At 42.6% G+C, this 24,415-nt stretch overlaps 1 protein-coding gene across 1 annotated transcript; it reads left to right on the top strand.

The window, feature by feature from the left end:
• Positions 1–360: 360 nt before the first annotated feature.
• RUBCNL (rubicon like autophagy enhancer) lies at positions 361–23,331 on the top strand. Its single transcript, XM_030947334.1, is given in 17 exon segments — positions 361–416; positions 958–1,066; positions 3,146–3,254; positions 5,320–5,477; positions 5,479–5,989; positions 10,370–10,455; positions 13,549–13,759; positions 14,706–14,807; positions 16,887–16,929; positions 17,287–17,419; positions 17,823–17,968; positions 18,707–18,771; positions 19,877–20,115; positions 20,948–21,009; positions 21,925–22,078; positions 22,199–22,289; positions 22,763–23,331. Coding segments are annotated over 16 exon segments (2,280 nt in total). The 5' UTR covers positions 361–416; positions 958–994; the 3' UTR covers positions 22,861–23,331.
• The last annotated feature ends 1,084 nt before the right edge of the window (positions 23,332–24,415 follow it).

Below are 24,415 nucleotides of genomic sequence, written 5' to 3'. Positions count from 1 at the left end.
GGGCATTGACCACCTCCAGGAACGCTGTTCCTCTCGGCAAAGAAACAATCCCCACTGTCCAATGTAAACTTAAGGAGCAGCTTTGAACCATTCCCACGCGTCCTGTCGCTGACGAGGAGAGCTCAACCCCTCCCTCTCCTCAAGAAGGTGTAACGAGCAACGAGGTCGCCGGCCCTCAGCCTCATTTTCTCCAACCCAGACAAGCCCAAAGCCCCGGCGCTACTCCTCAGCAGCCGCTTTTTTGCCGTTTAGATTTACTCGGCGTCGTTCGGTTTGGGCCCCGCCTCGGGAGGGAGGGTAGGCGGGCCGGCAGAGAGGGAGAGGGCGGGACGTGGAGCGGGCGGGAGGAGGCCTCAGCATCGTCGGCGTGGCGGCGGCGGCCGGGCGGGCAGGAGGCGCTGGAGCTGCGGCCGCAGGTGGGAGCGGGGAGCGCGGCCGGGCGGGGGGAGAGCGGTGGGTGCCCGCTGGGGTGGCGGGAGGTGCTGGGGTCTCCCTCCGCGTTCAGCGCTTGCCGAGCCGTGATAGCAGCAGAGCCGTGACTGCGCGGCGTGCCGGGGGCATCGCTGGCGTTTGCCATCGCCCCTGCCCGGCGCCCGGCGTGGGGGGAACTCCTCTGCACGGAGCTGGCTGCTGCCCACTCCGCTCCCTCTCTTCCTCCTTTTACAGCAAACTGTGAAGGACCACCTATCAGTAGTCTTCCTCTTATGCATGTGGAAGACGTTTCTGTTGTGTTGCTTAAAAAGCAAACAGGCAAACAAACGATCCCCCGTCCCTGAGTTAGGCATTTTTTTAAAGCACATTTCCATTGTTGCTGAGCTCTGATTTTCGGTGAGCTTCTCTAAGCGTGCCAAGTCGGGACGGAAAATAGTTCAGAATATTAACTGTAGAGTCTGCAAAACAGATGGAGAAGCACGAATAACGTAGTGGTGACTGTAATTTTCTGTCTATTGCTTCCAGGTACTTAACAACACCGAAAAATGAAAGCTTTCCCATCATGTCTCTCCATGCAGTAGCGCTCGCCAGCTTCAGCAGAACTGAAGTCTTCAAACACCCCTGCTCTGAGAAGGTGAGACAAGGGAGACCTCCGAATGGTGGCTCAGTGTGCTCTTACCTCGAGGGTTTTGGTTCAAAAACCAGCTTTTAGTTTCCGTGGACGTCGTAAGTTATTTTTAAATGCTGGTAGAGTTAACTTGGGAAACACAGTCCCAATATTGAGGTGAGGAAGGAAAGGGCAGACTTCTTTTATAGTAGGAAGACGTCAAATTGTCTTGGTTTTTTTTTTTCTTGTTATGGCAGTGTGTTGTGCTTTCCATGTGCTTCTGTTGTTGTTGTATTTCCTTATCACTGCTCTTTTATCGCCTTTTTTTTTTATTTGCGGTTATTGGAGGGGACAGTTATGTGGCTTTTTTTTTCCCCTGTGATTTAGTTGAAATCGTAGCATCTGGAGAGTAAATGGAAATTGTACCTGAATTCTCACACCGTTCTGATAAGAGCTGAGAGATGGGAGCATTGTTTAAAAACAAAGATAAAAGTCTTGAAACTCAGCACCCTTAACAGCTATGCTTACTGATGAAGTAGTTGTATTTATCTTGCTGGGCAGTTTTGATGCTTGCATCCTAAGGGGTAGAATCTGTTAATTGCTGAGAGTTTGTTAATTGTATTGAAAACAATTTTGACCATATGATATTTATGTGTGAAAGCCTGCCTACATGCCAGTTTCTCTAAAGAAATACGAGGGGGGGAATAGAAAACACTAGCAGATACTGAAAAGAGTATTTTTCTAAGTACTGGCATAATCAAACGCTAAATATTTTAAATTAAACATACTATTTTTGGTTTGAAATATTATTCTTCAGTTAAAAGGGAAATTCTCTGTGGGTTTTAATTTCTTCTGCTTTCCGTGAGTCTCAGGGGTATCTGGACAAGAGCTGTACTCTGAGTCACCTCACTGTTCCACGTAGGAAGTGTAGAGGTCAACAGCCCGGGGTGGCCGAGGACAGTGCACCTTTAACTCCCTTCTCTTTTTATGGGATCACAGAGCTCAGGGGAGGGTGAGAGGAGTCCTGGTCGTGCTTCAGTGTGCAGACATTCTCACTGATCTGTGGGGAAGGCACAACACCTTGGTTAAGTGCCTTTCAACGATGTGCATGTCGTCGGAGCAGGGCATCCCTTTCATTTCCCTGGTTTCTGTGATGTGCTCTGCAGGTCCATCACATACTTCAGGTAGCAGGGAGGTGGGGGACAAATTTTAGGTCCTCGCAAGGAATTTATGAGCTTAGGGAGGATACCTGTTGCTTTGCTGTCCTGAGTGTATTAGAGTCTCCTGTTGAAATTAGCCCCTGAGTATCTGCACTAAATTGTTTCCCTGGTTCAGTTTACAGTGTTTTGACAGTATTGTAAATCCATCTTTGAGGGTAGAAATACTGAATTGGAAGCATCCTGACTACAAAAAGTGAAGTGCTGGTCTGGTATAAACCTGCTCAGGCAGTTCAAATGCATTCAAAATTTTGGTCAGCTTATACTGGCAGGCTCCTATGCCAGGTCGAGTACTATCTATCTGTGTCACCTCTTGCATTATGCTGAGTCAGTCATGTTACTGACACAAACCACATGTACTGTGTTCTATCAATTTAGGTGACATGACCACACTTGCTCCCAGTTGTTAGAGCTGGGAGATAAAGCAGCATATGGGTCAGATATTTGTGGAGTTGGATCCTCATAGATTTAGCTTATAATTTGTATACATCTAAAAAGGCCAGTACTTCCAGATACAGATTGGTGGTCCTTGAATTCTTTTCCACTCCACTGCTGTTGTTTTGGTAGATACACAGGCATCCTATTCAGCATTTTGTCTCATTTGTGCCTTATGCACATGCTTAATCCTCCTGCTGTGGAGAGTTTCTTTTGGTCACCTGCCTTCTGGAGTGAAATGAGAGATGCAGACCTGAGATGTGAGTGCTCTCCAGACAGTGCATGCTTCTGGGGAGATTTCCAGGCAGCCAGAAATGTAGGCAGTAGTTAGGTGACTGTCAGCAGGCTTCAGAACAGTGTTCTTCCTGCTGGGATGGCTGTGAGACTGAGGGTATCATTAGCAGAGTGCTGTTATCTTATAACCAAATTGTCTGCCTCTCTGTTCTCGTTATAGTTAAACCACGAAAGCCTAAAGGTGGCGTTCACCGACTCAGCGTGTTCTTCAAATCCCTCTGTGAGGATTAGCTGCCTGGCTCCGACACCTCAAATCTCTGTTCTCTCAGGTAATGCCAGTTTGTCCCAAATTGCCTCCCTCAGGAGTTTTGCTGGTGCTTGTAGTGCTAGCAAAAGCCATTGCTGTTTGTGTGTGCTACACAAGTCTAGTTTGTTTGAAGAGGGTTCCTTGCTTGTTGGCTTTGAGGGTGGTACAACATCAAAATACATTATACAATTTGCAAGTATGGGTGGTTTTTGCCTTTTAATGGTAGTTTGGCTGTTTTAGTTAATGCTGGCATTTGTGTGTGAGGGTGGATCAGGTTGCCCAGAAAAGCTGTGGATGCCCCCTCCCTTTAAGTGCTCAAGGCGAAGTTGGATGGGACTCTGAGCAATCTGGTCTACTGGGAGGTGTCCCCACCTACAGCAGGGGGTTGGAACTAGATGATCTTTCAGGCCCCTTTCAGCCCATAAAATTTTATGATTTTTTGATTATAACACTACATGTTTTACACAGAGAAGATGATGTTTGCAGCCCAAATTTAGGTATTCCTAATTGAAATGTCAGTAGTTACCAGAGTGTCTTTCTTTCCCTGAAAAGTTTGAAATGTATTTGTTTGAAAGTCAGCTAGTTTTAATTTTCCCATTCCTGTCCTTATATTGCCATGGCTGGCTACATTGGCAAGATGTTTGTTTGCAAGTGCAGCCAGTAAAATGTGCAGTTTTGTTCTATTTCTGCAAGAGCTTTGTCCTGGTAAGTGACAGGTGACTGATCCCTATTACTGACATACTCTGGCTGATTTTGATCTGTCTTTACTAGGTTAGTTTTGCTAGCAGCTCTTGCAGTTTCAGTTATATATGATGTTCTCGGTTTTTTTCAGCTTTTTCTTGATGAGCACTCATCTTTTTATGGACTTGCTGCTCCAGAATACATAGGTTTTTTTGTTTAGAATTTGATCCCTTCATTAGTAAACTTTCTTATCATGTTGTTCGCGTGCATGCAGGCTTCCAGGTGAGAGACTTAGGGAGAAGTTTACTGTTTTCCAATGAGATATGTCCAAGGAGAGCAACCTCTGGGCAAAGTCTGGAGTCTGCAAGAGTTCCTGCTTTTTTACCAGCAGTGTTTAACAATCCTCGTGGTCCTAACTAGGAGTTCTTTGTCCTGGAAGTGATTCTTCTTGATTGTATCTATTCTTAGAATTTTACAGCTGACTTACCTTCTCCAAAGGAGATAGTTATTAACTTCATTGTGTTGATGTAGTCAATGGTTTCTTCTTGAACATAGACTTTGTGTCTAATCTGTCAATTACTTGGATTATGGCAGTTCTTCTGAGGCTTTTTTGTTTGTTTGTTTTTGGGTTTTTTGTTTGTTTTGTTCAAGGTATAGAACTTCAGTTTATTCTTCAAAAGCTACTGGTTGTGGTGCATGCTTCTGTGTCCTGCTAATGTTGCTATATCTGCCACTAAAAGCAGTTTTTCCATTTTCTTTCAAACTAAGTTTTGCAGTAGATTACATAGAATCTTGGCAGTGCTTTTCATTCTTTCAGAGGCATTCTAATGATCTTGGTGTGACAGGGCTAAGTTTGTTATGGTTTTGGCCAAGTGTTGCCACCCCATGAATAATGGGACTGAAGTTTACTTTAGCCATTTCCAGTCTGACTGAACTGAAACACACAAGCAGGTTGACCTTGTATTACTGAGTGTATTTTTTGTTACTCTTTCTGCTCTGTTGATCTTCCATGTGACTTACTATAATGTAATCTTCCCTTCTATTGGCAATAGGATCAGTACCTGTACCAGTAATAGTTTTGTTTTCCTGTTTTGTAGAACAGTGATGTTTTTGAGCACAGTGACAATCAGTCACCATTAAAGTCTTAGCTAATTGTGTTTGGATAGCAGCAGAATACTTTACTGTTGATTTATTACTTAGCCTTTATCAATGACAGAATTGCTTCCTGAGTGCAGAAAGCAAGAGGTTTTTTGCAGGAAGAGGCAGCAGCAAGTGGTGAGTGAATTCAGCTGTCCTGTCTTCTCACCTTTGTAAAAAATACTATGCATTTTATTCATGTTGTATATTAATCTTTTCTTAGTATTGTTTCCTACCTAACCCCTTGTTTTATTCTAATTTCTGAGCAGATGAATCTTCAAGACCAGCAGTGATTGGACATGCTGGAAGTTTTGGATCGTACCCAGGCAGTGCTGAAGCTATCAAAGACATTCTGATGTCTGTTTTAAATGCATCTGGTTTGAAGCCCTCTTTGGTGTTGGAGCAGAGCACAATGCAGGTAGCTGAGGCATCCGGACAGTGATGTGGAGCAGTGGGAAGAAAGCAGCACCGGGGACAGCCATGATGACAGCGACAGTGATTCTGCACATCACAGCGCTGCCAGTACACAAACAGACATTCGGTTTACCAGGCCCCGGGCATGTTGGAACAACTCAGACTGTGATTCCCCCAAACCTTCTTCGCTGGATACTTTCCCTTGTCCCCATTATACTGATGGAGATCCTGCTGCTTCCTCCTTGAATGGTTTCACTCTTTCAAGCGTGTCCCCTCTGAAGCGTGACTGTTTTACCCAGGTGACGTTAACAGGAGGCACCGTCACATCCGCTGTTGTGCATTCTGGAAAAGAATCTTGTGCCTCCCCTGAAAGAGACTTGGCTTTCACAAGGTTGCTTTCAGATTTAACTGTTGGTAAAGCAGATCTAGTGAAATACCCTCATGCCGTGGAGCCTGCGCCTCTTGGCAACCGGGACAGCGATTCTCCCAGTGGCCTTTCCCAGTCAGAGCCAGTCAATCCAACAGGTAACTTTGCAGCTGCATTTTTGTTGTAAGATCTCTGGAAAGAGCTGTAATTGAAGCAAGTATTATTTATGGGGATTGCAAATAAGACAGATGCTGTCATTCAAAGTAGGAGAGAGGAGAGAAAGAGCTTAAAAACCAAGGAGAACCCTGAGGGGTGGTTGGTAAAATGGGAGATGCTCACGCTTTTGCCGTAGGCATCTCTCAGGATGCAGAAATGCTTTAGTAATATACAACTGTAGATAAAATGTAGAAGTTGCTGAGCTGTGAGAAATGCAGAACATCCATTGGATGAGCTTTCTACCAGCTTTATCTTGTCTTCACTGTTACCCTTTTCCCAACAGCAGATAGCATGGATCTGGGCGTTGGGTAGTGATTCATTGGTGTGTGTGGGATTGTGTTGTGTTTGGCAGCGGCTGGAGGAGAGGACGTCCTTGGATTCTGGGGTTTTGGAGGCAGGGCATTATCGTCCAATTTCTTACGACTAAATTGGCTTGTTCTGGAGCGGGACTGTTTTTCCTGTTTCCTTTGCAAGTGCCCCTGAGGTTCTGGAGACACAAACCCCCATCTGATGTAAAATGAGTTCTTTATACCTTTCACCAGATTCCAGCCATATGGATAATCCCGTGTGTTGTCTGTGAAGAGGACTGGCTGAGGGCTGCTAGCAGAGAGTGCCCTTTGAGCTGGGTGCCTTCTTTCCCTCAAGTGTCAGGGGGTTCTGGGCAGTGTAGGCCTGTGGGTGAGGAGCTGTTCAGTGGGAAAGTTCAGCACGTGTCCCTGAGATGGCTGGGGGAGCAGCTGGCCTGGCCTTGGGGCTGTGTGTGCCTCCATGAAGTGGGCCAGCCTTCCTGGGCTGAAGGCTGGGGTCCCTGCCCTTTAGCTGAGGCAGCGGAACAGTCCCCTCCTGTTTAACACCTAATATTGACAGGAGCAGCCTTTGGTACAGTGAGATGAAGCATTTGCAGTTTGTTTGTAAAGGATGTTAGTGGCATCTAAGGACTTAACTTAGGGCCACAAAGATGTTGAGATGGATGGAGCACCTCTCCTATGAAGACAGAGCTTGGGTTGTTCAGCTTGGAGAAGGCTCCAGGGAGACCTTGTAGCAGCCCTCCAGTACTTAGAAGGGGGGGTCTTACAAAAACATAGGAAGAGTGACCAGATATTAGGAAGAAATGTTTTACTATGAGGGTGCTGAGGCACTGGCACAGGTTGCTCAGAGAAGTTGTGGATATCCCATGCCTTTAAGTGTTCAAGGCCAGGTTGGATGGAGTCCGGGCCAACCTGGTCTAGTGAGTGATCTTTGAGCAACCTGGTGTAGTGGAAGGTGTCCCTGCCTATGGCAAGGGGTTTGGAACAAGGGGATATTCAACTTCCATTCCAATCCAAACCCCTCTATGATTTCATGATGATAGATTATGAGCTTCAGAAAAATATTGCAGCTGAAGCCTGATTTTTCTACTGGAATAAAGGCAAAGAGCAGGGAGTGTTCATCCTGCCTTTGTATTATAAAAGAATAATACAATGTCTAGGTTTGTTGGTTTGTTTCGATTTGGGTTTTTTCTTCTCCCTTTGGTCAGTAGTAGTCCTAACAGTGACACTCCACTGACCTCCACTTCCAGTTTCTGATCCTTTCTAGCTATTCACCCAGAACTCCTCCAAGGTCTAAGTTGGCAGCAAGGTCTCAAACAGGCACATGCTATTGCAGGACTGTGTGCTCTTAGTAACCCCTCTGTCATCTGGGACAGGCTGTTGTCATCAGTTAGTATGTGACGATTATGGCTGTTTCCTTCTGCTGGGTGTTGCACTGGCTCCGTGCCTTTGAGAAGTGCCCAGCAGGGAGAAGGAAACCGCACCCAGCGGTTGGGGCTGGCTGAGGCCAGTCACACGTGTTTGGGGAGCTGGCTCTAGAAAGCACAGCCCAGGCTCTCGGGGTCAGTGGGGACTGTGAGGCACGTGTAGGAGAACAAATACATCGTGCGTGACTCGACCTTCTGGCACGAGTCGGATGTGTCACAAGCTTCTGTTGGGGTAGTAGTGCTGCTGGCTCTCCAAAACAAAGGGAGCAAGGAATGTGGCAGCCAGGTGACTGAAGAGCATCCTTGATTTTACTAAAAGATACTCCTCATAGGAGGCAGGATCCTGATAGACACTTCGTGATGTGGTATGTTCTGTCTGCCTTAGACTTGGACCTTTTCTGGGCAAAGTGAAAACTTCTGCATTTCTTCATTCTTTGTTGCTTTTAACTCACTACTGGGTAGCTTGGGTAATGAGGTCTCATTCTCTCCTGCACTGTCCATTACTATGAGGATGTGAAAAGTGAATAGCAAAATGAAAAAGAAGAAATATAATGCCTAATTTGAGTACAGGAATTACACAATAGGATTTCCTGACTTGCTGTCTTAGAGATGATGGTTTCTCACAGGAGAATTGCTGAGGGATTCACAAGATACAAGAAAACTATGTAATATCACTTAAATTAGAAAGGTTTCTTTTTCAGTGGAATATAATTTTTGGTGGGTTTTTCTGCTGTTCCCCTGAAATTCCTACTAGTCTGTGTTTGTATGTTTGAGGCTACCAGAGAATGGCCCTTATTCAACCTTTTGAAAAAGCTCTGTCACTGTTAGTGAAGAGTTTGTGACTGAGTTTAGTGTTTTCTGGGGGCTTTATTGTGGCTGGTGTGTCACTGAGTTGACAAGCTTGTTCTTGCTTTTAACCTCTATGTACATCAAAGTCACTTCCTTCTGTGGCTCTTAGGGCTCTTTCCCCAGCCCCAGGCAACAGTGCTCAGGAGCAGAAGGGCAACCAGATAACTTTTCTGCATCAGACCCAGAGTTGCATCCCATTGCTTGATGTGCTGGGCTCCTTCCCTGTGCTTTTTTTGTTCTCTTTACTTAAAGATGCAAGTGGGATGCAAGAAGTAAGCAAAGGACAGAGCTCCCATAAGATTTCAAAATTATATTTAAGATGAATTGGATCTTATGTTTTAAAGAGAAAGGAATAATTTTCCCATTTCTTTATTTCTGCTTATTATTTTTAGAGAGTAATCTTTGTTATCCTAACAAATTATCTGGTGAGAATGTAATCTATTATCAAGCTATAGAGCTTACTTAGTAAGATGAATCATCAGGTAGGTATGAAAATAACTTAATTAGGCCGTTAAATGTGTTTTGAAAAGTCACATTGTCAGCCTTTCTGTTTTTCCTTCATGGTATCCACAATGGAGGTATTAATAATTCTGTGCAAAAAACTCTCCATCTGTGTCGCTCTGCTCGAGCACAGTGTTGACTTTACAACCTGATGTCATCAATGCTCAGGGCAGCGTAACATGGTTTCTCTAAGTACAGGAACATAAATAATCCAAACTAGGCCTGAGAGTCAGTGTCCCTCAGTTGGAGAAAAGTTTTACATAAATTATGATCATATTTTGTGGGAGCTCTAGCCTGTGACTTTTAAACCAATTTAGGAAGGGTGTTTTTTAAAAAATAAAAAGCCATTCATTAAGCTGTGCTATTTGCAAAGGCTTTAAATGGTGTCTGTGTGATGGCCCTTTTCCACCACATATGGTCTGTTTTATCCTGTGAACATCGTGAAGGTGAAACAGAAACTGTGAGTTCAAGGTCCAAGAAGGGGTAGTAAGCCCCAGTAAGAACCTGACGTGTGCTCTGCTGTACAGTGAAAAGTTCTTATTGGGGAAAAAGAGATAAAATTTATTTCACATACTCATCAGAGACTACCAGGAGAAAAAAACTGCAATTCTGGGAAGGAAGGAATATTGTGGCTAATGCCACAGTTGGACGTAGTACCATTCAGTATGGGTTGCATTTGGAAGCAGGAGGGAAATTGCCTCGGGGTATGGAAACATAATGGCAAAATGTTTTCCAAACTTAATGTTTCCAAACACAATGCCAGCACTGATATGGGGAATCTTTTAAGGCTGGTGCATCTCTCTGCATGCCCAGACAGCAGTGGGGTTTGTGTTTCTTCCAGCAACTGTGAAGGAGCAGAGTGCAGTGTTAGCTGGCTGTGTCACCAACTCCAGAGCATCGCTGCAAATCCAGCCTCAGGTTCTGTTTGTGGTTGTCCCCATCAGCTCAGGCTGTGGCTTGGAGAGAACTGGTGTGGGAGTGCAGTGCTGCTGTCACAGCGCAGCATTTAAACTGTGTGTCTCTCATAGTTGATGTTCATGCTTCAGGTTGCCAGAATAGGTCAAATGCCAGCATGTTTCTCACATTTTTCTCCTCCTTAGCTTCTACCACAGCCTCCAGCCCCAATGGTGTTCAGTTTTGGGGAAAAACCCTTGCTTTGCTTTCTGGAAGTCCCAGCATGCGTCGTGGGAGCAGCAGAGAAAGAAGTAACTAATAAAAGTTCTTGTTATACCCTCAGGTTCTACTTCTCCTTTGAATATAAGTGCTCTACCCTTGAATCGTTCACTGCAGGATGTCTGCATGCTTCCAGAGGATGTGGAAAAGGTGAGGACACCAAACACTATCATCATCATGGTTTTTACCTTTTATTGTGGCAAAACCAAATGACGAGAGGTGTTTCTCAATAAAAGAACTTCCTGATAGATGTACTAATCTTTACAAATACTCTATTTTCCCTCTTCTTGCCCTCTATGGGTGAATCTACAGACATAAAATGCCTATTTCATAATTTGTCTTCTACTCTTGACCCATTAATTAAATATTTTAATTATTTTTAAATAATGGAAATATATACAAGAACAATGTATGCTTCTGCTTTTCATTCCATCATTTCCCCACACATTCCTTGAAAGCAAACTTTAACATTAGTTACTTTAATGTTATATTAGAATATGTTACATAGAAGTTGTTGCAGCTGCATGCATGCATATGTATGAGATTTACCTCATGCTTTTACTATCAAAAGATGGGGAGAGGATGGGGTTTTTTTGTGTGTGCTGATGATAAGCATGTGAGATTTGTTGTGAAAGAATTACAGTACGATTACCAAGCACAATAACTCTAAAAGCTGCAGCAATTCAAGCAGTTTCTCACAAGGGCCTCAAACAGTCCTAGGTGTGTTGCCAGATAGGCAGTCCACTCAAGCCTGTAAATAGAGCTAAAGCTGTCACACATAACTCTGTGTGCTAAATGTTAATCTTTTCCAGCAGTGGAAAAAGAGGGGTTAATGGATTGTAATGAGTAGGATTTAACATAAAAGAGCTTTAAAAATGTGCCTAGAAAAGGGGATTTTTTTGCTGGACTGTGTGCATGTGGTCCCATGTCCTGGGCTCCAGAGGTAATCAACATCTTTGTGCACAACGCTGGTTTTACCAGAGGAGCAAGTTCTGCCTTCGGTTTGAAGCTCTCAACATCCATAAGGTGCATTTCAAACAACAAAACCCACTCAATGAATCACACACCAAAACTCAGTGAACTTGAACTAGCTTTTTGTGTTGCTTTTTATGAAAGGTGTTTCAGAAAGGAGACAATGTTGCTCCATCTTTATTGTGGGACCTAAAACAAAAGTAATTTGTTTTCAGACACCCAGAGACCAGTGAGCTGGTATCTGGATTAGAAACCACAATCTGAGTGTTGAGTGAATAAAGATCTTATCAGCTACTACTACTGTGCAGAGATTGGGGGCTGATGTGATTACAAATTAAAAGATAGCAAGAGCTCAGTCCATTATGAGCAAGGCTGCCTTTAAAATAAACCCAAAGAACAAAAAAATCCAACCAAACAAAAACCCACTAAACTTTTAGCTTGTGAAATAATCTCTTTCAACTTTAGGACTGAAAGTTAAGGTACATGTGGTGTCAGTAGGTCCTGCAGTTGTGGTTGTGAGCCCGGAAGGAAATGGGTCAGATTATCTTAAAGGGACTTTCCACTGATGTTAGTGGGAGAGGACAGAAATGAGAAGAGATGAGAGATGATGTGTCACAGCTGAGTTGGGTCTGCTTTGCAGGGTGAGGGAGCTATCAGTAGGCAGAGCTGAAAGCTGATAGTCATGCTGAGTACAGGAGTCTGTGTGTTCTGTTTCATGTTTTTGCAATGCAGCTCTCTCAGATACACTCATAATTGCTTTTATCAGCAGGGCCTGCTGATAGGCTGTGTTCTGCCACTAACTTGAGACTTCTTCTATCTTCAAAGTAGGAGATAACTCCCAAAAGGAAAAAGACTTTTAAATTATTTCTTTACTAATGGAAGGATAGCAAACTCCTGGGCTCCTGAAGTTCACTGAAAGTTGTCTCTGGGGAAACTGTGCACCAAGCAAGTCATATTAATTAGTGGTAGGAAAAAGATAAGTCTCTCCAAACACCCACAGGGACTTGGGTGCACTCTCATGCTGAGATTAATCTTGTCTACATGTATTTGTCTGTGAGCGGTAAGAAAGCTGTGCTGTCTGTTGTGCTCCTTAAGATTTAGTTATTCCTAAACACCGATTCTTTCTTCATGGTTCCTATACAAGTTGAGGGGATATCTTGAATACTGATGTCAAGTGGTACAATTCTGAGCATAAGCCACTTTTTTAAAGGTTTAATTATCCTGCACTCAAGAGTCTCTAGCCTTGGGTACTGCCATAGCTTTTTAGATGTAAGTTTATGTTTGCACATGGCAAACATAAGTTTGAGAGTATTCTGGGTGTCTCTGGGTTACCACCCTGAGTACAACTATCTCTCCATGATGTAGCCACTTTTGAGCTGAGACTGATGTGGGACTTGTGCCCAGGCCATCAGCAGTAGCTCAGGTGGGGCTGGTGGGATGCTCTGTTACACCTCAGAAAGCAAGGGATACAGCAGTTATTTAGGAAAGGGCCCCAGGTGTGTGTGTCTGTCTCAGTGTCCCTTTTCCTGGAGAATGGGTGACCAGGGCAGGCAAGATGGCAAGACACATCACAAGGAAGTGTTGTCTGATTTGGAAATGTTACAGTGAAGTTTTGGAACAGCTGGCTTTTATTTAAGGCAGTGGGAAGCCCAGGGGAGCCAGGTTCTCACTCACTCTTATCGCAGACTTTCTACGTGGGGTTGAGTTGGCCATGTAAGCTATCTCGCTGCATATTCCCCACCTCACTGCCCTAACTCCTAACACATGAAAACATTTTACTAGCTCCTGTACTTTCCACCACCCAAAGATCTACACTCCATTCAAAACTTGCCACTTCTGGCCCTGTCCAGCTAGCATGTGTGCAAAACTGCTTATACACATTGACTTGAAATTAAATAATGTTAAATAGGTTACTTGGATGCACACTTGCATACTAAATAATGCAGTGTAACTAGAAGACTACATCTCTGAAATGCATACATATACACCAGTTAGTCATGTAATCAAGTTCATTTTTATCTAATACATGGCTAAGATAAACTAGATTGGATGTTATAATCAAGGGCGAGACAATTATCTAGGCAGTTGCCTTTTGCATATTCTTGAATTGCCCTTGGGGTGGTGTTTTTGAGTTTAAATAAAAGGTCAGACAGGTTTACATTTTTATTTATAGAGTTGAAAAAGTATGAGAGGAAAATGATACATTTCACTTCATCTTAACTAAATATCAGCTGTGCTGTGTACTAATGAGTGTTCCAATCTCGTGTCCAGGAGAACGCACACTTCTTTGTCGCAGACATGATTATAGCATCACTAGAAAAAATGAAATGTAATATCCTCAGCCAACAACAAGAAGAGTCCTGGGGTGTGGAGGAAACAAGTGGATCAGATGGCAGCTATCACACTGACTCAGAGTTATCTTCTTACCCTGGAGTGAAGAAGTCTGATTCTTCTGTTACCTCTTCAGACAGTGGTTATGAAGGCAAGTTACTTAATTTAGAATGTAGCCTTGTTTGAAAGCCTTTGCTGTTTGTTGCTGTGCAAGAAAATACTAAACAAATTGAGGTATTGCTTGGAACCAAATCCTCTGTTACCTTCTTTGAGTCTCTGTAGAGCTGGGTCCATTGAGGATCATTATGCCTCAAGTGTTTTCCTGTGGGTCGCATACTTTTTTGCCACCACATAGGTGGTTCACACCTATGTTTTATTAATTATAATCATTTTTTACATTAAAATGTAGGGTTAAATGCCACAAGCCAAGCATGACTCCACAGAGCATGCCTGTAGCTGGCTGTTTTTCTCTCTACTTAAATTTTTTTTTGGTAGTATTTGTAATTTGTGTCTTTCCTTCTGTGTTTGCTTCTGCAGTAGGCAGATGAGGAATGCAACCAATGTGCAATTGGTTTGAGTGAGACTCCCCAGAGTGTTCATTCACATATAGTTTAAGGCAAGATAATAAATACTCCTGGCATTATTGTGCTTGAGTCAGCACATGCATTTTTAAGTAGATTTTAGTCTCTTGAGTAGTACAGATCTTAGTGATGAATCATGAGTCTAAAGTGACATAAAGTCTAAATGTCGTAAGTCTAAATGACATAAATTCTGTGGAAAAATGAATGGTGTTCTTGGACAAGAAAAGGGGACAGACCTATATTGGTCTCTCTCCCTATGAAAAGGGGAGAGACCACTGGCAATATAAAAGGTTTGGGTTTATCTCGACAAGATTCTGGCTGAGAAGCTGAGGGACGTACTGTATGACAGACTCCCAAGAACTGGCCTGCTCTGTGTATGTATGAAAACAAATAAAATTGCTCTATAAATGCAGTCTGTGTGCTAAAGTTTTGGCAAGTGATGAAAAATGTAAACATAATTGCAGCTACTTATAAATGCTGGAAAAGTTTAACTGATCTTATCCTTGTCTTGGGCAGGCTGTGCTTTGCTGCCTCTCAGCTCCCCAGTGCATCTACCATCACATGAGGTTACCAGATTTCATTGCCACAGTGACTCAGAGGATGAATATGTAATTATTGGTAAGACTTTAAAATTATAACTGCAGAAACAGATATATTGTTCAGTTGAATCTATTCCATTGTTTGGGAATTCTCTCTATTTAGTAGATGTTATTGTAGGAGAAATAACATGAGAAAATGGAAACAATTATGTATGTGTAGGTCCTTATTAGAACACATGCAGAAATATCAGACTGCTGCAGGATTTCATTTCTAGGGAAGAATATCTTTCCTGGTTTGAGAGCGTGGTGAGCTGACTCTGGCTGGACACCAAGTGATCACCAAACCACTCTGTCACTTCCTTTCTCCATTGGAAAGGGAGAGTAATCAGAACAAAAGGCTTTTGGGTTGGATAAGGACAGGGAGACATCACTCACCAAAAACTGTCACAGACAAAACAGTCAGTTTGGGGAAATTAATTTATTGCCAATCAAATCAGAGTAGGGTAATGAGAAATTAAATCAAGTTTTAAAGCACCTTCCCCCACTTCTCCCTTCTTCCTGAGCTCAACTTCACTTCTGATTTCTCTACCTCTTAGGGCTTCCCACACATTCTGTCAGGAGCCTGCTGCAGCATGGGCTTCTTTCCTCTAGGTCACAGCCTCCTTCAGCATCTTCTAGCCCCAGCCTGGGCTCTCCCACAGGCTGCAGGGGGATCTCTGCTCCCCCATTAATTCCCATGGGCTGCAGGGGCACAGCCTCCTCACCATGGTCTGCATGAGGAGCTGCAGGGGAATCCCTGGAGCTCCAGAGCTCTGGCTCCTGGAGCACCTCCTGCCTCTCCTTCTCCACTGACCTTGGTGTCTGCAAGGCTGTTCCTCACACATATTCTCACACTTCTCTCCAGCTGCAACTGTGCAGGGTTTTTTCCCCTCCCATTTTGACTCTGTTATCCCACAGGCACTACCACCATGGCTATGGGCTCAGCCTTGGCCCGTGGTGTGTCCATTTTGGAGCTGTCTGGCATTGGCTCTCAGATTTGGGAGAAGCTTCTGGCAGCTTCTCACAGAAGCCACTGCCATAGCCCCTCCTGCTACCAAAATCTTGCCATGCAAATCCCAGAGAGGGACTAAAATTATGTCTAAGGATTAAACCAAAGGAACATGCATGAAGAAAGTGTGAAACTGGCACAACCTCAGTCAGCTGTAGCAGCACTGTTTGAGAGAATTTAGGACATGATAATTTCCTAATGAAACAGATTTACCCAGTTGTAGGCAGCCTTTCCCTCTGCTTCAGGACTAGAGCACAGTATCTCTGTTCTCTTACATGGGCTTTGCTTCTCTTTAGGACATCCAGAGTTTCATTCGGTTTGCTTCTGATTTTTACACATACAGAAATAGAAACCCTGAAAAGTGGCCTGTGCAACTTTTAACCTTTGTTTTATCTTTTCCTGATAACAAATGGATTTTTATTGTTCTCTTTGGTCTTAGAGACTTATTTTTTCCTGTCATCTTTCCCTGATCTACAAATGAAGAACAAGCTCCCAAAAGAACTGCATTCCTAGCAGCAAGAGTTACTTTGAGATGTATAAATGGGGAAACATTTGTCTTGAGAGCGATAAGCATGGTCAAAACCAACACTACCAATGTGAACACCTTGTTGGCATAAGCATATTGCGTCTATGTAGACAAAATGAAGTGGTGTCGTTTAGTTGCATTAATCTCACCTGTTACTAACATGTTTATAGCATTAACTGGTGTGTTTGTGACTGGTGTCTCCAAACGTCTGTTAGTGTCCAAAAAAACTAATGTGGTCTCTCTTGGCTCTGTGCTATTGAATGACTTCTGTCTGGACCTTGATTAGCAGGTATTTCTTTCCTTACCATTTCAGCTCCTGAAGGCTGGCTGATGGTGATGATAGGATGCAAGGGTATTAGGGAATATTCTTCATCATGTCAGAGATATGCAGAGGAGATAAGACTCTCATATGCCTGTTTTGCAGCCAGGGCTGAGGTTATTTCCCACATCCAGGAAGGGTGTTGGAAAGATGAATCTATTTGAAAATTACACTGTGGTAACACAGAAAGTATTTTTAAAATAGTGCTGAGTAAGAGACACTTTGTTTCTTAAATAGTTTGATAAAATTTTCTCCTTTACTGCAGAACTTGAAGACCTTGAAAATCTGTCTGTTGCCCCTGATAACAGGTGTGTGTCTTTACTACAATAGCCCTATGGCTCTGCCTTTTCTGCTGGAACAGCTTTCTGGTGGTTCTTCAGGCTGGGGCAGGGAAAGTTGTGGGAGGGGTAAATTGGGCCCTCTCAAGGAAGAGGAAGGAATGCTGCTTGACAGCAAATGTCTCTGGAGCTTGGCTTAGCAGTGTTTCTCTGGTCCCCTAGTCTTGCTGGAGGGTGGTGTCTGTAGCTCTTCGAGGGCCTGGGTGTATCAAAGAAACAGGATAGGAATGAAGGAATGGGAGAAAACTTTTCCCAGGCACAGAAAAGGCAGTGGAGATGCTGATGACATGCTGCTATTTTTCACTGACAGTATTCCTTACCTTTCAGTTCATCTTTTGAACCAGGCTGCAATTCCGCTGAAGCAACAGCCCAGGAGTTGTGCAGAGCTTTCAGAAAATACTGGTTGCAGACAGACTCTGCAGTTCAGCTGTCTGGTTGCCTGAGCTCATCTAAGCAGAGAGTGAGTCTGATCTGAAAACAACGAGCTCTTTATTCAGTTCCCCAAATAATCATGGTCTCACTGCAGCTGCTTTGCTGCTAGGAAAAGGAGGAAGCTACGTTAAAAAAAAAAAGAAAACAAATACACATGAGTGCTTACAGTTTATTAGTTCATTTTATCTAAATTTTTAGAAAATGTCTTCTCTCTCCAGCAAAATTCAGCACACTTAAAACATGTAGTTGTGAACAATCAGGATGTGCTTTCTTCTGGGACTGATGTGAGGGAGTTTTAGGTGGGACTACATGCAGATGAAAACTGAACTTTAAAATACTGGAGTATAATGGGAGATAAACATCTCCTATAGCATTTAACATATGTCCAGTTGATGGGCTGGTTGTCTTCATGAGCTTGTCTTTCCCGATAGTCTGTGCTGAAAGAAGAGATTCCAAGAGAACTTGAGTCCAGTTTGAATCTGGCTGAAGAAATAAAGATCATATCCAAGTTGAGAGGATCTTCTGGCTGGTCCCCACCAAGATCACAGATTATATTTAATATTCATCCTTCAGTCAAGTAAGTTTTGAGGAATCTGGGCATTGTCATTTAGTATAGCACGGGGAAAGCTGATGGAAGGAGCTTGGGTGATTAACAGACCTAGTGCTTGTGCAGATGATCTGTGAACAGCTCTAGAGCTGGTGCACGGCACAGCCTTCTGCAGTGTCTGTCACCAGCCTCACTGGAAAACAGATGGCCTTTTTCCCTCTCTTGGCACATCCTGATTAACACAGCATGTACAGTTTTCCATGTGATAATGCACGCACTCTTTGGTGTTACAGTGGCAGTGTACTTAGCTCCTGAAAATTTCATTTTGTGACACTACCTGGAGAATATTCTTGCCGTTCCCTGCTGTCCTGCTAGTATTTTATGGATAGCTGGTTTTCAGAAAGTGTGGGGAAGGCAGCAGGTCATGTATAAGGAGATGGCTGTCTCACCCTGCATCAATGCTGTGAAGTGCAGACAGTAAGCAAACTGGCTGTTCCCTGTGTTGCTGCAGGTACAGTTGCTTTTTCAGTTGCAAATGTGGATTTCCCCTCTCCAAACCCTATGATACTGATGCCACATTAATAAATGGAAAATAATTTACTTCTTTCAACAAGTGTTATGGAGTGTCTCCATGTGAAGGGTAGGAGTCAGCTCCTGAGGTGGAGGTTCTCCCTGGTGCCAGTGTTAGCTCTTTTGCACTTTGGAAGAATGTTAATTAAAACTGTCTTTTGGGTGCTGAATAGTCTAACTATTTGCCTCTGTATACAGGAGAGATGCAGTGGTGGCTGCTCAAAACTTTACATGTGTTGGCTGTGGAACCCCAATAGAAAGCAGTAAGTATTACCAAAACTGCAAGAAACCCCTGATAAGTGCAGTCCTTGTACTGCAATCAGTACTGTAATCAGTACTATAATCCTCACCAACACAGATGTACCACAATTTTTAAATTATCTGAGCTAGAAGGAAAGTCTCATTGTTGGATGTGCCTGCAGTAGTAAAACAGACAGTGGGATCTTTCCGGTGTCTGGAATTTTTCATACAATACAGAATACAATACTTGATAGATGTCCTTCTCATAAACCACAAAAATTCATAACAGTCATAAAACAGAAAAAAAAAAAAGACACTATACAAAGAAAAAGTCAAGCTTCCTGGCTGGAAAGTGCTGGTTTTGCATAGTCCAGTTGTTTTTTTTTTAATAATTCTTTCTCTGTGCCAATTTAGACATTGCCAAAAGTCTCTTTCTGGGGGCTGTAGGCAAGCTTATGGAATCTGTGGTTTTGTTCTTTCGGAGTGTCTTTTAAAAAGTTTTTGTTTCTTTAGATCTTGATGACAAAACTTTTCTTGTTTTTTTTGTTTAATTCCTGATTCTTTGTGAGAACTGCTTGAAAGCACAATGATTTACAGAGCCGACAAACAGACTTTACCTAAGAAATCTTTGAAGTGGCTTTTAAGTCTTGCTCTGGGTCAGCTCACAAGAGCAGCATTAAGTATCAACAATCTATGATGGCATATTAAGTTGAGCAAATAGGAGATGCTGTAATAGCTGGGAAAAACCCCACAAGTCTCTTGATGTGAAAAAGTATTGTACCAACATGACTCCAAAATTGGTGGAAGTATTTTTGTTGTGTATTTTACATAGTGTTTATTTTGTGGTTAAAGCAACAGGGTTTTTCTAAGATGTTATGTTGATAATTATAATCAGTTGAACAAATATGGAAATGAGGAAAACTTTCTGTTCTAATGCCAAGTACAAGCCTTGTACATGTGTTCGCCGACAATAATAAAACCCTCTACTGAAAAGAATAAAACAAACAAAAAATCCCTTTCTCTGCATTCCACTAGATCTGAGTTATTTAGACAGACTAGGCATACAGACAAGAGTTATGTCCCATAAGTTTTTAAAATCCTCAGAATTTTATTGCTGTCTGCCTGCAGAATATATCAGGAGACTCCGCTATTGTGACTACCTGGGGAAGTACTTCTGTGACTGCTGCCACAGCTACGCCCAGTCTTCTATTCCTGCACGAATACTTTCCAAGTGGGATTTCAAAAAATACTATGTCTGCAACTTCTCCAAACACCTACTGGACAGCATATGGCAGCAACCTATTTTCAATGTGTCGTCTATTAACAAAACCCTCTACACGAAAAGTAAAGAAATGGACAGGGTCCGGGTAAGTGTGGATTTTTTTATTAGGAATTTCTGTGTCTCAGACTTTCAGGAAGAAATCCTTAGGGCAGGTTGTCCTCCGTGTGCATGTAGTAAGGAGAAGGGTTGTTTTTTTCTGACTTATCCCATCACCACTTCTGGGAATTGCCTTCTTTTCCTTCAGGTGAAGGGAGCAAAGAGAGGTGTTTCCAACCTATGCCAGAGGTCTCCTTAGCCCTGTTTTCTTTGGGAGGTGTTTCCTTAGTGGTTTCCAGTTTTAGTGAATATAAGGGAGTTGGTCTTCAGCAGTAAATATTTACATCTTTCTGGCTTTTGGCTGTTGAAAAGTTCTGTAATTTTGGAACGACTCCTTAATTTTGTGGGCCATTCGGGGAAACATCCTTTGCTTATGTAAGAGCTGTACCTCCTACAGCTTCAGGAAGAGTGTTCTGCTGAAGACTGCAAGTAGGCATGTCTTGGCTGAGGAGTTTACCTGGCTTACCTGTTCTTACACAGGTGTGGGTCTAGCATGCATCAAGACCTGCAGCCATTTTTGGACTTGCTTGTCAGGGAATAAAAATAACCTTTGCTTGCCTTTGGCTTTTGTGCATTAGAAAATCCATTTGTTTAATACTATGCTAGGTGTAAAGTCCCTTTTTTTTAGGTGTGGTTTGGCGTACTTGCAAGGGTTGCAGACTCAAAAGTGGTGTTCCTCACTTAGGAATATATAAAAGCAATTTTGATTTAAAATTGCTTTTATATATTCCTAAGGAATAAAACTTAGGAACTTATAAACTTAGGAATATATAAAAGCTTTTGATTTAAAAATGGCTTTGTTTATCTCCTCCATCTTTTAGGAGGCGCAAGAACAGCTCTTTCATTTAAAAAAGCTTTTGAAAACCTGCAGGTTTGCTGAAAGGTATGGACTGTGATTATACATGAAAAATAGCTTAATAAAATGTATATTATGTGCTTATAGAGCCTTCTTCTCTAGAGACATTTGGGTGCAGTTTTAAATAAGTTGATATGATCATTAGGGAACTCTAATAAAAAAACTGCCTTCTATTGCACTGCAGATGTTGAGTGAAGTACAAGTTTTATGTGGTAGCTGTTTGTTGTGATATAGTTTGGTTTTAAATGTTGAGTCATTTTAGTTAGGTGTGTATTTTTTCCTGTTCTGTTTTTCCTAGGTTCTTGCTCCTTAAAATGTCAAAGATACTTAACTCTCTGAGAATATCTGTCTTTAAAAATATGTTGGCTTTTTTAAATTAACAAGTGTGTTCCTTGAGCATTTAAAGATTTCTTCCAGAAATCTGTCATAATGCTGAATTCAGTTTATTTTATAAAAATATTAAAAAGAAAGTAGTAGTAAGCAGTAGTGATAAAGACCAATAGCTCTATTTTCAGTGTTCACCTTATCAGCACAAGCATAGTGCCACCCAGTAGTGACCTAGTGTCTGCCGGATAAAACCCCTCAAAGTCCTCTTTGCAAAGCAAATAAATAAACCTGGCTTATTTTATTAGATACTGTTTGAGATTTTGCCTACTGTTCCTGAGGCAGGAGAGAGCCCTTTACACATTATTTAAGGATTGCTGGGATAACTGTGTATGGCAACTCCAAAGCTGAGGAATGCATGTTTAAAGCAGATGGTTTATTCTGAATCTCAAACCTTTCAGTTTTTATTAGTGATTTCAAACTGGGAGGGGAGGTAGATAGCAGGAACTTGCCTTGTATAATCCCCATGTGACTAGAGAAGTGAAAGATGCTTGTTCTGGAAGGACACTTGAAAAACAACTTTTTGTAACTTTATTTGGGTTTTATTTCTCTTTGCAGTGTACTGAAAGAATTTGAACAGGTTCCCAGCCATCTGACAGAGGAGCTGCATCTCTTCTCACTGGATGATCTGGTGAAAATCAAACGAGGGCAGTTACTGCCCCTTCTTAAAGATATTCTGAAGAGCTCCACCTCTCATGTAGATGGCTGTGAGGTAAGGAAAAAACAGGGCTTTTAATGTCTTTGCAGCTGCTACTGTAAGGAAATATCCCTGCTGCCATTCCCAAATAATTTTTTACTTATATTTAAATTGAATCCTTTTGCTGTTTTGTAGCTCTGTCAAGCGAAGGGGTTTATCTGTGAATTCTGTCAGAGCGCAGACCTGCTCTTTCCATATCAGACTGCCAAATGTAAAAGGTGCCCAGGTATGTTCCAGACTGAATGCTTTTCTTTCTTCCTTGGGGGAATTTTGGTGTATAAAACCATTTAGACTTACTTGAAGCATTGAGAACTAGCTTCACTGAAAGCATGCATATTTGAAAACCTGCATGTGCACTCGGAAGCCATGGGCAGCCTGCATCCTCAAAAACCAGCCTGTGGCAGCTGTTTCGTATCAGTGGATTCAGAGAGCAAAACCAGGCACTTGCCTGACTATGATTATGCTTGCAGAGGGAGCCTATTTTTTGGGTCTAGGCATGAGAGAGCTGTTTTGTCAGATCCTGCCAGCATTCAGTGTAAATTATTACAGTGGTGGTGGTTGTCCCAACCTTGCACTGCTTCTGTTTACTTTTGTGCTGATATGTACATGATAGAACATGATTCAAAGAACACAGCTGTTGATTAATTTTTTTAATTCTATTTTTTTCCCCTCTAAATGCTACTCTGTGTGTATAAACAGAGTGCAAAACATGCTTTCACAAAGCATGCTTCAAGTCTGGAGGCTGCCCCAAGTGTCTGCGGATCTCAGCTCGGAGGACTCTTTCAGAAACTCCATGACTGGTGCCTCAGTGAAACTGGGTTCCTCTCACTGCTGGCTTTAGAAGATGCTCAGAGCCAAATCTTCAGGTGCATGGTTAAGTGTTAAATAATGTTGTTTTAGACATTACTGTTTTTAATGCATGTCTCCTTTATGGGGGGTAAAATAAAAAAAACCAGAAAAACAAAAAATAAACATCAATTTCATTATTGTCATTGAAAACTCACCCTGAAGGAGTTTCATCTTAATGGTGACAGACTGGATGTTAATTTTTTGGGCTGCCTTTTGTTGCTATGTTTTGTCCTTGGATGTAAGATTTTTAATACTGTATTTTTTCATGTAAAATGATTAATCTCTGTAATTCTGCAGATAATGTATAGATAGTAAGTGAGCGTTGGAAGCCTTTGCCTGTGTTTGATTTTGGAAATGGGGAAGAAGTGGTGAAGTACAAAATCATTCTCTGAAAACCTCTACAATAAATAGAAAAGTCTTGTCTGCAAATTTTAGGCAGATGCTAATCTGAAATTGTTATGGCAAATGCTTGTTGTGAATTTGAAGTTTCTTTTAAACATATCAATTCAACAGCCTGTGGTGTTAACTTGGCCTGCTGCTAGGTGCTCTTCACACTTCACCCAGCTGCTCCCTCACCTCATTCCTCAAGAGGACAGAGGGAGAAAAGAAGATGGAAGAGTTCACAGACTGAGATACAGACAGGGAGATCACTTGCTAGCTACTGTCATGGGTTAAAAAAACCCCAAAACCCTGAATTGGAGAAAATTAAATGTATTGTAAATTAGAAATAGAGTAGGGTGGTGAAAAGCAAAGACTAAACCAATAATTTTCTCTTACCTCACCCACCCATTTTCCAGGCTGAACTTTGAATCTTCATTTCCAATTTTTCTACCTTATAGCCTGCCCCAAGTGGTGCAAGGCAGATGGGGAGTTGGGGTTGCTGTCAGTTCATAACTGCTCCTTTCTTCTACTCCTGCCTCCTCACACTTTTCCCTTTCTCCACTGTGGATCCTTCCCATGGGCTGCAATCTTTCAGGATAAACCTGCTCCTGTACAGGCTCTCCAGGAAGATGTAGTTCCTTCGGGAAATATTCCTGTGCTCCAGTAAGGTCCTTTCCATGGACTGCAGGGGAATCTGTGCTCTGATGCCTAAAGCATCTCTTCTTCCTCTTTTTTCACCGACCTTAGTGTTTTTGCTGCTGTTTCTCATGCTTTTTCTTAAATACAGTGTTTAGCAGTATCACCATTGTGGCTGATGTGCTCAGCCCTGTTCTGCAGTGTGTCCTTTGGAGCTGGCTGGAAGCAGCTGTATCTGGCATGGGGCAGTCCTGGCCTCTGCACACACAGGCCACCATGCAGTCACCCAGTGCCAGCATCTTGCCACCTCCACCAGCTACTCCACTTCTGAAGTTTCTTTCCAGAGCACTGAGAAATGTGAGGAGAGACAGTGAGTGCTGAGATGTTCCTGTTTAAATCCACCCTCACACTTGCAGACAGAGTTCTTGCCTGAAGGTGAAGTGCTGGAAATTGAAAGCAGCCTTCTTTCCCTGCCTGGTTGGTTAC

The sequence above is a fragment of the Camarhynchus parvulus genome, chromosome 1 (assembly GCF_901933205.1).
Source record: "Camarhynchus parvulus chromosome 1, STF_HiC, whole genome shotgun sequence".
In the NCBI taxonomy this organism is placed as follows: Eukaryota; Metazoa; Chordata; class Aves; order Passeriformes; family Thraupidae; genus Camarhynchus; species Camarhynchus parvulus.
This window is presented reverse-complemented; position numbering and strand designations above follow the sequence as displayed.